Source organism: Neolamprologus brichardi, chromosome 5 (genome assembly GCF_056152115.1).
Source record: "Neolamprologus brichardi isolate AB-2024 chromosome 5, ASM5615211v1, whole genome shotgun sequence".
Lineage (NCBI taxonomy): Eukaryota > Metazoa > Chordata > Actinopteri > Cichliformes > Cichlidae > Neolamprologus > Neolamprologus brichardi.
Window position 1 is genome coordinate 22,402,468 of NC_142108.1, and position 13,760 is coordinate 22,416,227.

Here is a 13,760-nt window from a genome sequence, read left to right on the forward strand (position 1 = left end):
TTCAACCATGAAAGTCAAATGCATGCCAAGACATGACCTGAAAAGCATTCCCAGGGTGTTCAAGGTTTTCATTTATTTAGTTCGTCATCGGCTTACGTTTCATGGAGGTGGTGTGGAAGGTGTGCGCACAAAATAGTATAATTACTGTAGAACAGCCATTAGTCAAATTAAAGGGATGTGCCACTGTCATGTCACCTGATTTTATGAAGTCCCAATTTTGAAGCCTTGTGCTGAAAAACACAGTTATCTTAGCTTTATGAAACTAGGCTTAATAACCAATCTCTCAGTTGCATATCACTAAAATTCATACTCCTTTTAGACTCTAATTAGAATCATAATTTAGAAAATGAACAATCTGTTGTATTTAATTAGAGATGGAACTAGCGAAAAAAAACCTGGATCAGCATGTTGCCTTATCCAGACTTATTATTTATGCCACACAAATTAGATATCACTATAAAATACACTTGGGATATTCAGAAACGCGCTAATAATTCAAAGGAAAAAGAATGTAATGCACTGCAGCATCATATTATCTTTAGTGTGCGTTTGTGTGGGTGGCTTTTTGAACAGGAAGGAAATGGTTCATCTAGTTTGTGTAATGTAAACTGGGTGAACTGGGGCTGGGTGTGACAACCGGTTTAAAATAAATCAGGGCTCAACCACCTGCCAGTGTGGTGCTGAGTCCCAGCCAGAGAGCTTCTCATTGTACCTGAACTGCTGTGGAAAGTCTAGAAAGATGACATCGGAGCCCAAACAGTCAAGTAAGTACATTAACTTTTAGACATATATACTTTTAGACATATGATATTAAGTTTATCATCATATCTTTAAATTAAATTGTTTAATTTAAATAATAACAGTTAAATAGTCTTGTCAAAAGCAGGATTGCATTTGAAAAGAGTTTTAGAAAAGTTTGCACCTATTTCAAAGATTTTATAGAGTTAAAATAAAATCGTGTTATACACTTAGCTTGCATGACCTCAGTTCTCCCAGTTTCTAGAAATCTTACTTGCAGGTGCTGGCAAATAGAAATGAATGCCTTACAACAACAGTCTTCAGAAAGTACATGCCAGAGAATGTTGTGTGAAAAACTCACATTGTCACATTAAACAGATTTTTTTGCAGTTTATTCTCTTTACATACATGACAACATGTCTGTGGTCATCATGTGTCAACCTGAAAATTCAAATATATGTTTTGCAAGTTGAAGTTAATCCAAAGTTTCAGATTCAGGCCAGTTTGGCAGAAAATTTAGTTCAGGAAATCTGGAACACCTTCTAAATTTGATCGATGCCCCCATAATCAGTTCGAGTTTCGTACTCAAGAGCCCATTACATCGGCGTAAGAGCAGTTGTTTTTGAATCATATATTAGATTGATGTGGTTATGTTTGTTTTTTTATTCAGAAGGCATCTATAAATAATCATAAATATCAAAATATTAGTGCGCATGATGTTTTGCCTCCCATCCAGGACCACCTCCACTATGTGACACCCTCCATCAGATTGTTTTTGAACTATAGAAACATCTTCAAACCTAAAAAAGTTTAGTTGCCATATTTTCCGGCACTCGAGTGACATTATCTGCACAAACTGGTGCAAATAAAATATACATTATACAAATACAGTGACATGCTTCAAGATTAATAGATTTAAAAAGATCAATATTGAAGACAGGCCAGTTTCAAAAGATAAACACATTGTCTTTGTGGGCTTCAATTGTGCAGTGCAGACAGATGTAAGGCAACTGAGATTCTATTACAGAAGGAACAAAGTAACATTTAGCAGCTCTGGAAACTGTTTGAATTAAAGATCTAAAATTTTAAGATATCAATGAGACTGTGTTAGAAATATAAATATGAACTTATGCAAACTTGTAGGCACTGAAAAAAAATGTATGTGAAAATATTTAGAAAGCGTTCACAGACTGACTTTAATGTCACAGACAGCCAAAACTTTGTATAGATATTAAGGAGAGGTCCCTAAAATGCATTCCCTCTCTTAGGTGTTTCAGTGTGTATTTCAGGCCAACCTTCATGTATGTTTAGTAAAAAAAAATGTGTATAAATTTCTCTACCCAAGGGGAGAACGCTACATGCTGTAGATTTATAAGTTTAATAAATCTAAAGAAAGGGTTAAAACTTGGTTCCTAACATTAAAATTAAAAGTTTGACTGTGAAAAGCACTTCTCATATCAATATAGAAAAAGACAAAGTGTTAAGATAGTCTCTCCAAACCTCACTATTTTGTGCTTAAGTGTTTTTATGAATTGTGTCCCAGTTTTCCATGTTACTTGTCAGTGCAGTGCTTTTATATGGATTAACCTGTTTACCTGAACATACCCGTAGGCCTTAAATGTGAGGTTTGTGTTTTGTTTTGTTTTGTCGAGACACGAGCATTGTGTTCATCACTGATTCTGCCCTGTTGAGGCATGTCCAATCCATGCATATTTTTCCTGACATGTAACTTCAACTTTGTGACGTTTGGATGACTCTCATGACAGTGTTTAAATAGTTTTATCTCCACCCTGCCCTGCCCTGGGTTCCTGTCACCAAATTGCTAGATAGAATTGAGACTTTTGACAAGCTGAGGCAGTTTTTTGAGGTGAATCGAGGTCACAAAAATCTTCATCTATTTTAGCATGGAGAAGGTATCGGTGTAGCAAGCTTAAAGCCTTTTGCATCCTTCAGTTGCAAATCTTTCCAGGAAACCAAGTTAAAATGTATCAGGAGACTACAGATATGGGTCAGATATGGGTCATGTCATTGCATGTCATGCCATTAAAAATAAGTTTATTAAAATAAAGACTTCACTTTGTGACCTGACTTTCAGATATTTTTGTTCACAGTTAACATTTCTATATTTTATTTTACATTTCTTGCAGTTTTTGAAGGAGTGAATCTCAACTGTGAGACAAACAACACAGAACATGGCACCAAAAAAATCTCAAAGGATCAGCTGATTGTGAGGCGAGGCCAGCGGTTCACCGTGAAAGTTGAACTGACACAGCCGTTCAACCCCAATCTTAACCCGCTCACCTTTACAGCAGTAACAGGTTGGTCCACCATTAAATAATGTTTTTGGGGTTTTTTTGTAAAAAATGCAAACATATTGTATGTAAACCCTCCCAAGTTAAATCCTATTTTTTGGACATAATAAAAAATATGTCCAAAGTGTACAGAAGATGCTGTTTGATGGGCACTGAATAAACATTTACTGACCCAAAGCTGTTGAGTAGGGCTGTCACCGTTAATTAACGCCAACACTGCGTTAACTCGGCATATCTCCGTTAACGGGTTAATGCGGATCACCCTTTGTGTTGGGCTGGACTGCGTCAACGCGTTAGCGCAGGTAGCTCGATTAACGTATTAGCGCAGTGTAGGCGAGTAACGGAATACATGTACAACCGTTGCGTATTTAAAATACAAAAACTGTATTCTGTTACAGTTACCATTTAAAAAGGTGGTGTTACTCTGTTGAAATAAATGGATTACACGGCGGTCTTTTCCTGTTTCATATGTTAGGCTATGCCCTCTCTATCCTTGGTAATTCCACGCCAGTGGAAACCCAAACAAAACATGCATTAAAAGGCTCTAATGTCTGTGTCTCAATCTCACGGCCCATGTCACCTCTACTTGCTATCCGCATAATGATGTGACGAAATATTTTTTTAAATTATTGTTCAAAAATTATTTAATATGAAGGCAATAGGCACAGTGTTACAGGCATAGCCCTAAACAATGTAGCTTCATGGGCAGTATTGGCCAGTTGTAAGTAAGCTATTAAGACTCTACTCTACACTGTGCTTGTGTTTTCCTCCGAAACAACAAGTTCCGTTGGAGCAGCCTTTCAACGCCTCTCTGTGTCTCTCGCTAGCAAAGTCGACCCAGACAACAAAGTAAAGCTAGTTTTCGGCTATGAACTCGACATGGAACCTGACGTATTAGCCAGAGGACCTGTTTTATATACACGTAAAACAGTTTTCTATACGAGATCGTTGCAAAAAGCGCAGCCTTACCTAATGTCCACCCTACTGTTACTCATTTTATATTAAGATTTAAAAATCTAGTTGCTATTGGTATGGCGAGTAACCTTCAGTAATAATAATACATCACACAGCAATAGTACATTCATGTAGTTGTAAAAAGCATGATAATATATTAAGTAATCCAAAGTATTTAGAATACGTTACTCTCATTGAGTAATGTAACGGAATACATTTTAAAAGTAACTTTCCCAACACTGGCAGCCCCACACAAAGGGTGATCCGCGTTAACACGTTAACGGAGATATGCTGTGTTAATGTGGATTTGGTGTTAACATCATTTTAACGCGATTAACACTGACAGCCCTAGTTGGGACTCAAAGCAAAAACCTCCAAGCCCATTGAAGGCACCCTTTTTGAACTTTGGAAAGATTGTGATCCAGGAGAAAGTCAGTCTGAAGAATTGATAGCTGCAAACTGTGCATGTTTGGTTTACATAATTTGAATTTATATTTTTTAAATTTAAATATTTAGTTTGCAGTTGTGAAACTTTATAGTAAATAAAAGATGTTTGAATATTGATTTCCATGTATCAACAGGAGTTTGTTCATGTTTGCTTACTTTTGTTTTCTCTGTTTTTTTGTTGCTGTTATTTTTATTATTGACATTAACATTTTTGAAAGATCTGTATGGATACATATGAAGAATTTTGTGAAAATCAATACAAAATATAAATTGAAATCATAAATAACGGCTACATGTGGTTAAGTGTAGTTTAAAAAGAGGACCCAAACACAGGAACCAGAATCAGGTATTCCCAACAAAAAGCAGGTTTTACTAATGAGCTGATGGAATTAAAAAAAAAACCAAATTGGGCGGAGGAATAATATCAGGTGAAACCAATGAGGGTGTGGCAAAAATTGAAAGGGTGAGGAAAAAGCCAGACATGACACATAAGTGAAAGGCTCTTTTTATAAATAAACTAAGCTTTACTTAAAGGTGTTTTGCCAGTTAGCACAGTTGGATATGACCACTGTTTGTCTTTTAAACTATCTTTCAGCCTTCTGTTGCAATCAAATTCAAAATGAGCATTGGGTACTGTGAAAAAGTCTTGAGCCACTCCTGGGAAATACAGCAATGAAATGAAAATGTTTACAATTCTGAGTTTGAAAATCAGTATTCGGTATGGCCATCTCTGTTCCTCGATGCAGCCTGAACTCTCTTAGGCAAGCCTTCTTGTAGTTTTAAGTAGCTTTCAGTGATTGTTTTTTAAACGTTGGCTGTCATTTATTCTATTCTCCATCAAAATGGGAAAGACAGTCTATTAATTTTGTTCTATTATGTGTTTTGAAGATATGCTTTTTCTGCATTGACAGTGTGTTTGGGAACATTTTCATGCAGTAAAATTTAGTCATTTGCCCTGTGTTGACTACTGGAAATGATGCAGGTGTAACTCATACTGGTTAATGATGTCTGTCTTTTATGTACACTCTGTAGTTACAGAGTATTGTATTGTTGGTATTGTATTGTCACATCTATGATCTCTGTGAATCCTCTCTACAGGAGAAAATCCATCTGAGGACCTGGGAACAAAGTCATGCTTTGGTATGCCAGACAAAATCCAGCGTTCGCCATCAGCAAAGGCAGTGTGGAAAGTGGAGCTAGAGAAGGGATCCAACCCACCAACAGGCTCCTTGAATTTGACCATTACCTCCCCAGCTGACACTCCAATCGGAAAGTACAACTTAACCGCCAGACATAGGGATGAGGAAACGTTGTTGGCAGAACTGGTTGTGCTCTTCAATCCCTGGTGTCCTGGTAAGTTATCTTTCTATCTGCCCACTTGTTTTCCGGGCTCTCCAGCACTGTTCATCTGTTGCTGTTGTAAACCACTATTATCCATCTATTAATCCGTCTGTCTCATGTGGTTATCCCTATTCCCGCCTCTGTAGATGATTCAGTGTTTATGCGGGATGAGACAGAGAGACAGGAGTTTGTGATGAATGAACGTGGTATAATCTACAAAGGAAGTGGGAACTACATCACATCTATTAACTGGGACTTTGGGCAGGTACAAACACACACACACACACACACACACACACACACACACACACACACACACACACTGTGTAGGCTTAGTGGATTTGTGATTCTAGGTTTGATAAATTGACACCGAAAAGTACCACATTAATCATGTTTTTACCAATCAGTCTTTTATTCTAAGAGTTCTATTGTTCAGTATGGTAGAGGCGCAAAAAAGATGGTCACCATTGTTAATGGCTTGTAGGTGTAACTCCTTAATCGGAGAGACATATATTTATATGGTGTGAGACTACTGTAGATCATTATTAACATGCTATTATGGTAAGTATAGAGTAGTGGCATTTTTAGATATTAGCTGCTTCAAGTTAATATTTTACTTTAGAATTAATTAGTTAATGTAAATGCTTCGATTATTTTTGACTCTGCCATTAAGTATGAATAACCTACAGCACTGTAGTTTAAGATAAGCTGCTCTCTTCCTGCCCAGTTTGAAGAGGACATGATGAAGATTTGTCTGAAGATGTTGGATGTCAACCCCAAACACCTGGCAAATGCAGCCAATGATGTTTCTGCTCGCTGTAACCCCATCTACATCAGCCGTGTGGTCAGCGCCATGGTAGGATATTTATGTATATACATGTGTTTTGGACAGATGTACTGTATTTGCACTGCAAGTTTCACCAAGAAGGTAATTTAAAGCATTTTACATAACGTTTAAAAGGCATCATAAACAAAATAACGCATTAATTATAAAGCATTACTATAAAGCATTAATTAACAAAACCTTTTGTTAATTAATGCTTTATAGTAATTTTGAGGGGAGCCAAAGCTCACTCACTCACCCACCTTTGTTTTCCTGTTTTGCTCCAGATCAACAATAATGATGACTGTGGTGTCCTGGAGGGACGGTGGTCAGCTCCATTCTGGGGTGGAACTATACCCTCTCACTGGTCTGGCAGCTATCCCATCCTCAAGCGTTGGTATAACATCGGCTGCCACCCAGTCAAATATGGACAGTGCTGGGTATTTGCAGGAGTGATGTGTTCAGGTACGGACTAACTCTGCAAGTCCTCACTTACATACAGTATCTATTTAGGTGGGTAATATGAATACATACCTAAATATCTGTTATATATACAGTATGTGTTTAGGCAAGTGAAATGAGAAATAAGAAATAAGCTGCCTTATATGGCAGGTGCTTTAGTTTACATACATTATCAACTTTGCTGGGTATACCTGATGTTTATTCATCCAAATATTTAATCAGCCAATCACAGGGCAACAACTCAAAAACTTAATGGCCTATAGACATGGCGAAGGTGCTCTGCGATAGACTGGCAACCTTCACAGGGTGTACCCTGCCTCTCACTCTATGGCAGGTGGGATATGCTCCATCCCCCCTGCGACCCTGAATCAGATAAGCAAAGGAGAAAGGATGGCTGGATGGACATGGTAAGGAAGACCTGCTAAAGTTCAAACTGCATCAGAATTGGAGAGAAAGGTTGTATCACCTGGATGACTGAGAACCTTCACATTTAAGTGACTTTAAATGTTACGTGGTTGATCCTACCAGTCGGCTGGTCTGAGTATTTCAAAAACTGCTGATCTACTGGAATGTTTTTTCACACACAAACATTTCTAAGGTTTAAAGTCCTTAAAAGAGAAACTCAATAAGCAGCAGTTCTCTGGGTGGAAATGCCTTGTTGATGATAGCCATCAGAGGATAAGGGCTTCAAGCTAATAACAGGGAAAAAAATAACTCAAATAATCACTCACTACAACAAAACTATGCAGAGACCTGAAGTGTAGAAACTATAAGTATAACATAAGCAGAAAACCATAAAGAGAACCAGACCCATGAGCAACAATAAATCAAAGAATATTAATTAAACCTGAAACACAAGCACCATGACATCTATCCTCTTTTGTATCAACGGTTCTGGCTGGTACTTGTGGACAATGGTGTCTGGGATATTTTCTTTGCAGACTTTGTCCAATTTACCAACTGAGTATCATTTAAATGCCACAGCCTACCTGAGGGTTGTCACTGACCATGTCCCTTGCTATATGACCACAGTGGATTAGAACAGTTCTGGATTTCTGAGGAATGTCTCTGTCATTTTGTTGAATATATGTATGAAGAATAAAGGCAATTGTAGAGGCAAAAGGGTCCTAGCAAGGTATATGTACCAAAGTCTCAAGTTTGTTTACAATTGCCAATTTTCTAGATTTTCTAGTGCTAATATAGGATTACACTAAAAGTCTGGTAAGCCATAGCTTTACTGGTTTACTGATTTGTCTTTTCCTTACTTATAACTTTCCATCACTAGGCCAGTGCAACAACATTTAACAATAAGATGCTAAACTAATGTACAATTTGACAAATATCACATTTTTAATAAAATCAGTTTTTTTAATGTTTGTATTTCCAGTAATGCGTCTGCTGGGCATCCCATGCCGTGTGGTCACCAACTACCAGTCAGCTCATGACAGCAATAAGAATCTGATCATTGATGTTTACCACGCTGACTATGGAGTGAGAGAGAAAGAGACCAAGGACAGTGTCTGGTAAGATGACACAAGCTCATATGGCTTATTTTGAGAAAGCAAACAGAGAGGTACAGATCAGAACTAAAATCTGTGGTAAAGAGTTGAACAGTTCCTTTGTACACACACACACACACACACACACACACACACACACACACACACACAGAGGAAGAGAGAGAGAGTTTCCCTGAGCATTGTACAGTCTTAGTTTCTCACAGAACTAAATAAGGTTAATTTAAAAAACAGAGAGGCATTATATACAACAAACCTGAAGTCTTTTTGGTCTCTTCCAAGAGTTCCAAAGTAAAGTGAAATATAACAAAATAAAAACAAAAAGGTTTTTTACATTTCCTATAATTTATTCAATTATTTTTCAGTGGTTTTGGAAAAACAAACACCAGAAACGCTATAGAGCTACAGGGTTGACTTTCAAAAGGTTTTGCTGTTTTTTCTGTTTTATTAGTACTCAACCACCATCTTGTTCTTGATATGTCAGACTGCATAAAAGAGGACAAATGAAATTGTGTCCAAAAGTCTTAAAGGCTTTTAATCTTCACTGTGGTTTTACAAAGTATGTCTTGTATGCTTTGGGAGTGGTGACTTTGTCTGAAAGCTTTTAATCTGCCAATAGAAAGAATGTCCTTAGTGTGATTTATGGTGCTATTTCTCAAGCTTAGGGTAGGGTAGGTTTACCTTACAATATAAAGTTCCTTGATTCAACTGTTGTTGTGATTTGGTGCTATATAAATAAAATTCAATTGAATTGAAGTGAATCACCCAGCCTTCTTTGCCATGTTATCGAGTTTTTAAAGCCACTGTTGTGTTTCCACTGACTCCAACATCAGAATTTTGTGTCATGCATATGTTTCAGGAACTATCATGTCTGGTTAGAGTGCTGGATGAGGCGAACTGACCTGGGAAAAGATGGTAAATATGACGGCTGGCAAGTTCTGGATCCAACGCCACAGGAGAAGAGCGATGGTACGAACTCTTGTCTCCTCAGATTTTCTTCCTTTGTCTAATGACTTTTCTTTTCCTACTTTAACTATTCATTTTTTGTCAGTAAATATACCAACAATTTTTAAGTATTGTTTTTGAATGTGATATTCGATTGTGTGATTTCTTTTCATCTAGTGCTGTTAGTGATGGCAGCTCCATGGTTAGAAAGTTTCATATATAGTGCCATGAAGTTAGAATAAAAACTACTCTGTATTAGTAAAGCATGTTTCTTTATTTAATGTTCATCCAATGGCTTTTCTTGCTTGTCCTTTTGCAGGTGTATTCTGCTGCGGTCCAGCCTCAGTCAAAGCCGTCTTGAATGGAGAAACAAATCTAAAATATGATGCCCCATTTGTTTATGCTATGGTCAATGCTGACTGCATTGACTGGCTGGTTAGTGAACAGAGCTGTACTATATAAATCCACAAATAACATAGTTAGCAGCACCAAAAGAGGAGCAGTCTTTAGTATAATAGCAATATTTCTTATTTCAAATTTTGGTTTCTATCGTGTTTCTTTCTTTGTGTCCTGGCAGTGTAAAGCTGATGGCACAATGGTGAATATTTTCTCTGACACCAAGAGAATCGGACAGAATATCTCCACCAAGGCTGTTGGCTCCAACACAAGGCTGGACATCACAGACAGCTACAAGTACAAGGAAGGTGGGTTCACCTAAAAGACTTAAATGGAGAATTTTGTTCTTTACCATCCTGATATTATGAAAGTATATCTCACAAGGGACATGACACTGGACAATCACATGGTAATGATTTGTCAGTCAGAAGTTACCACTGTTATACCACCCCTATTTATAATATAATATTTATAATATTTTATATATATATATATATATATATATATATATATATATATATATATATATATATATATATATATATATATATATATATATATATATATATATATATATATATATATATATATATATATATAAACCTTGTTTTAACTTTCACTAGCGATTTGCAAAAAGATTACAAATAAAAATTGGTTTGATGACTGTTTTCTCTGTTTTCTGATACTAATAGGAAGGTTAAAAAAAACCTTTTGGTCAAGACACAGTAGAAATTCTTTAACAAAATTAATTTTCACTCTCACTCTAAAACTTTTTACTCTTACAGGGGCTAATGAGGAGAGAACTGTATTTAGATATGCCCTCACCAGAGATTACTCCAGAGATGAAGAGGAAAAGAACAATAGAGGGACAAATAATCCAATCCAGAATGGAGGGACAACAAATGAAACTGGGAATGGAGGGACAACAAATGAAACTGGGAATGGAGGGACAACAAATGAAACTGGGAATGGAGGAAGGGGAGGGAACAACACAGAGGATAAGACTACAAATAATACAAATGACAGCATCCTTCCACTTCCACAAATATCCATGCGATTTGAAGAGGTACATCTCAGTTCCTTATATATCTTTTTATTTTTAGAGCTATTCAAGTAGATCTTAATTATATTTTAGTATTTACCTTTATCTTTGTTGTGTGAATTTTCTGTCTACTTTTTACGAATGTAGTAGTGACCTTTTTTCCACTGTTAACATTTTTTCTATTAACAAAAAAAAAACTCCCAGAAATACATACGAACAGGGTCAGTGTCAAAAATCTGAGTTTCTCCTCACTGTGCCGCCTGCGTAAATCCCAACAGTACTTAATGGTTATGCCAAATCCGATAACCTTAAATAATGCCACACAACTTATTTAGACTTTCGTTTAAAAAAATAAAAATAAAAGCCATTACCTGTTTTGTCTAAAAGTTTTCTTGTGTTTTTTTTAAAAGAAAGCAGTTGCATTAAGTAAATGTCAAACAGCCATTTGGAATAAGGTACCGCCCCTCCCTGAGCCTGGTTCTGCCAGAGGTTTCTTCCTGTTAAAAGGGAGTTTTTCATTCCCACTGTTACCAAAGTTCTTGCTCATAGGGGGTCATATGATTGTTGGGATTTTCTCTGTATGTATTATTGTCGGGTGTACTTTACAATATAAGGCGCCTTGAGGCAACTGTTGTTGTGATTTGGCGCTGTATAAATAAAATTGAATTGAATTTGTCGTGCTGCAGGTATCCAAGCCAATGGACGGTCAGGACGTGAGTCTGAAGCTGGTGCTGAACAGTGAGAGCACTGCCAGGCCTGTGTCCATCAATATCAGCGTCCAGGCCATGAGATACAATGGCTCACCGGTTGAAAACATTCAGACTGAGACAAAGGAAGAGACACTGCAGCCTGGGAAAGGTGGGTAAATTGCTGAGGAGTTTCTCACAAGTGTTTTTATTTACTTGTCCTGGAGGGGACTGCAACAACTATAATTGTCTCTCACTCCCTCTGTCTGCTCCAGATCTGTCCATTCCTATCTTGGTCCCCTTCTTGGTGTACCACAAACACATGGTAGGCTCTGACAGCATGAAGATTTCAGCTGTAGTCACAGATAAGCTGGAGCCAAGAAATGTATACCTAGCAGTGAATGATGTCATTCTGTTGAATCCTCCTATGTCCATCACAGTGAGTAAAAAACTACCATCTCTGTGTCTATTTAATCATTATGTTGATTTGTTCGAAGTAACTGTCACATTAGCTGACTGCTGTTGATTGTTGATAAAATAATATATTATACTTAATATATACATACTCCTATAAATACTTATGATATTTGACATAATTATTACAATTATACTTAACTATATTATATGTTTTTAAATGAATATAGAATATAATTTCTAATATATATATATATATATATATATATATATATATATAAAAAACTAAAGTCTGCAACTATGCCAGCAGCTACTTCAGGCTGTTCTTGGCCATAGGAGGACTTTGAGCAAATAATGCTACAACTGACATGTTTCTTCTTGTTTTTTTGTTGTTGTTTTTGTTCACAAGCGTGTTAGATGCATAAAAGCTTGCTATTGGGATTGAAATGTGACTCCTGTATCTGTAATTTTATATGATGTGGGCTATCATGTTAATTTTTAATGCATTGCTAATGGTAAAAAAAAAGAGGCTGAAGGTATAATTTGTTGTTTATATTTTCAAGCAGGTTGGAATCAAAACTGGACATGCAAAGATTTTTACATTGTTTTACTGACTAATAAGTAAACAGTGAGATTTTTGTTTTTCAGGTTAATGGTCCAGTGAGACTGAACCAAAGGACAGTTGCTGAAGTAGTTTTCATGAACCCAATCAACAAGATGCTGACGGACTGCACTCTGACTATCTCTGGAAGTGGTCTAGTGGATGGGGAGGAAAAATGCATGTATGTGTGAAAGATCTGCTACCTTAATTATTTATTTTGAGCCAAGAAGGAAAGGCAGTAAAAATACTGACTGTGTGAGTGAATGGGTCAATGCTCTGTCATTAAGACAGAGAATCTAGAATTTCATTTTTATTCTTTCTCCCACAGCCTCTGGAAGTGTTTAAGGGTCTGAGAGTAACCTAAAGATTAAATATAAAAACAGAAATCAAATTTGAATTCACAAGTACAAATGGGTTGCTTGTCTCTCTAATATTGATAAAAACCTGCTCTGGAGCGGTTTAGGTCTGCAGCATAAGTTACATAACTATAAACAACAGTGAGAAGCAAACCACCTTTGTAACACTGAAAAACAAGTGTTAGCTCTGACGTTACCTGAATAAGCCCAAATCCTGCTTCATAGTACAGGCCTCAGGACTTCCTAAAGAACGTAACCCCAGCAAAATCCCTTGAAGGAATAATGATAAGAGGGTCATCTCTTTGTAAAAGTGCTTTCCGCAGTCTGAAGTTTTCAGATTTTACCATATCTCAACATTGTTTGGATGTCTGGCAAAGTTAACAGGCTTCTAGCAGGTTGTTACTGTGTATAAAATGATATGTCAAATCCACAAACTAATTAACCTTAACAGTTCTGTATTACTCTTATGTTTCCCACAGACTTCCAAATCTGAGGCCAAGCAACAGGATACGTATCCAGTTGCCCTTTTTTCCCAAGAAGACCGGAAAGAAAACTCTCATGGCTGACTTTGACTGCTCCTCCTTCAGAGACCTCAAGTGCACCTGCACTTTCGATGTTCTACCATAAAACCTACCAGTTTAATTCAGGCTTATAATTCATTCATTCATTTTTACACAACTCTGTACATATAAAAAACAAACAAACACCCAGCTCGCCCCTGCGGGC

The 13,760-nt window shown here is 36.9% G+C and overlaps 1 protein-coding gene across 4 annotated transcripts; it reads left to right on the forward strand.

The window, feature by feature from the left end:
* The first annotated feature begins 735 nt into the window (after positions 1-735).
* On the forward strand, positions 736-13,719 carry tgm8 (transglutaminase 8). Of its 4 annotated transcripts, none has more exons than XM_087841339.1 (16): positions 736-764; positions 2,886-3,056; positions 5,550-5,804; positions 5,939-6,057; positions 6,520-6,648; positions 6,903-7,080; positions 8,465-8,600; positions 9,454-9,563; positions 9,859-9,974; positions 10,117-10,243; positions 10,721-10,876; positions 10,973-11,001; positions 11,664-11,835; positions 11,939-12,102; positions 12,726-12,859; positions 13,514-13,719. In XM_087841339.1, exons 1-16 carry the CDS (start codon positions 740-742, stop codon positions 13,659-13,661), a joined length of 2,169 nt encoding a protein of 722 aa, XP_087697465.1. In that variant the 5' UTR covers positions 736-739; the 3' UTR covers positions 13,662-13,719. The 4 variants fall into 4 exon arrangements, with proteins under 4 accessions (XP_087697465.1, XP_087697466.1, XP_087697467.1 ...); XM_087841340.1 differs by having other exon boundaries at positions 10,721-10,855; positions 10,961-11,001; positions 11,939-12,127; positions 12,739-12,859; XM_087841341.1 differs by having other exon boundaries at positions 10,721-10,815; positions 10,960-11,001; positions 11,939-12,127; positions 12,739-12,859.
* The last annotated feature ends 41 nt before the right edge of the window (positions 13,720-13,760 follow it).

Bases quoted from the DNA above. Each gene is read 5' to 3' on its own strand.
- tgm8 (XM_087841338.1), top strand. From the start codon at position 740: ATGACATCGGAGCCCAAACAGTCAA. The intron at 5,805-5,938 runs GTAAGTTATCTT...CCGCCTCTGTAG, and splicing joins CTTCAATCCCTGGTGTCCTG to ATGATTCAGTGTTTATGCGG. The intron at 12,860-13,513 runs GTATGTGTGAAA...TGTTTCCCACAG, and splicing joins GATGGGGAGGAAAAATGCAT to ACTTCCAAATCTGAGGCCAA.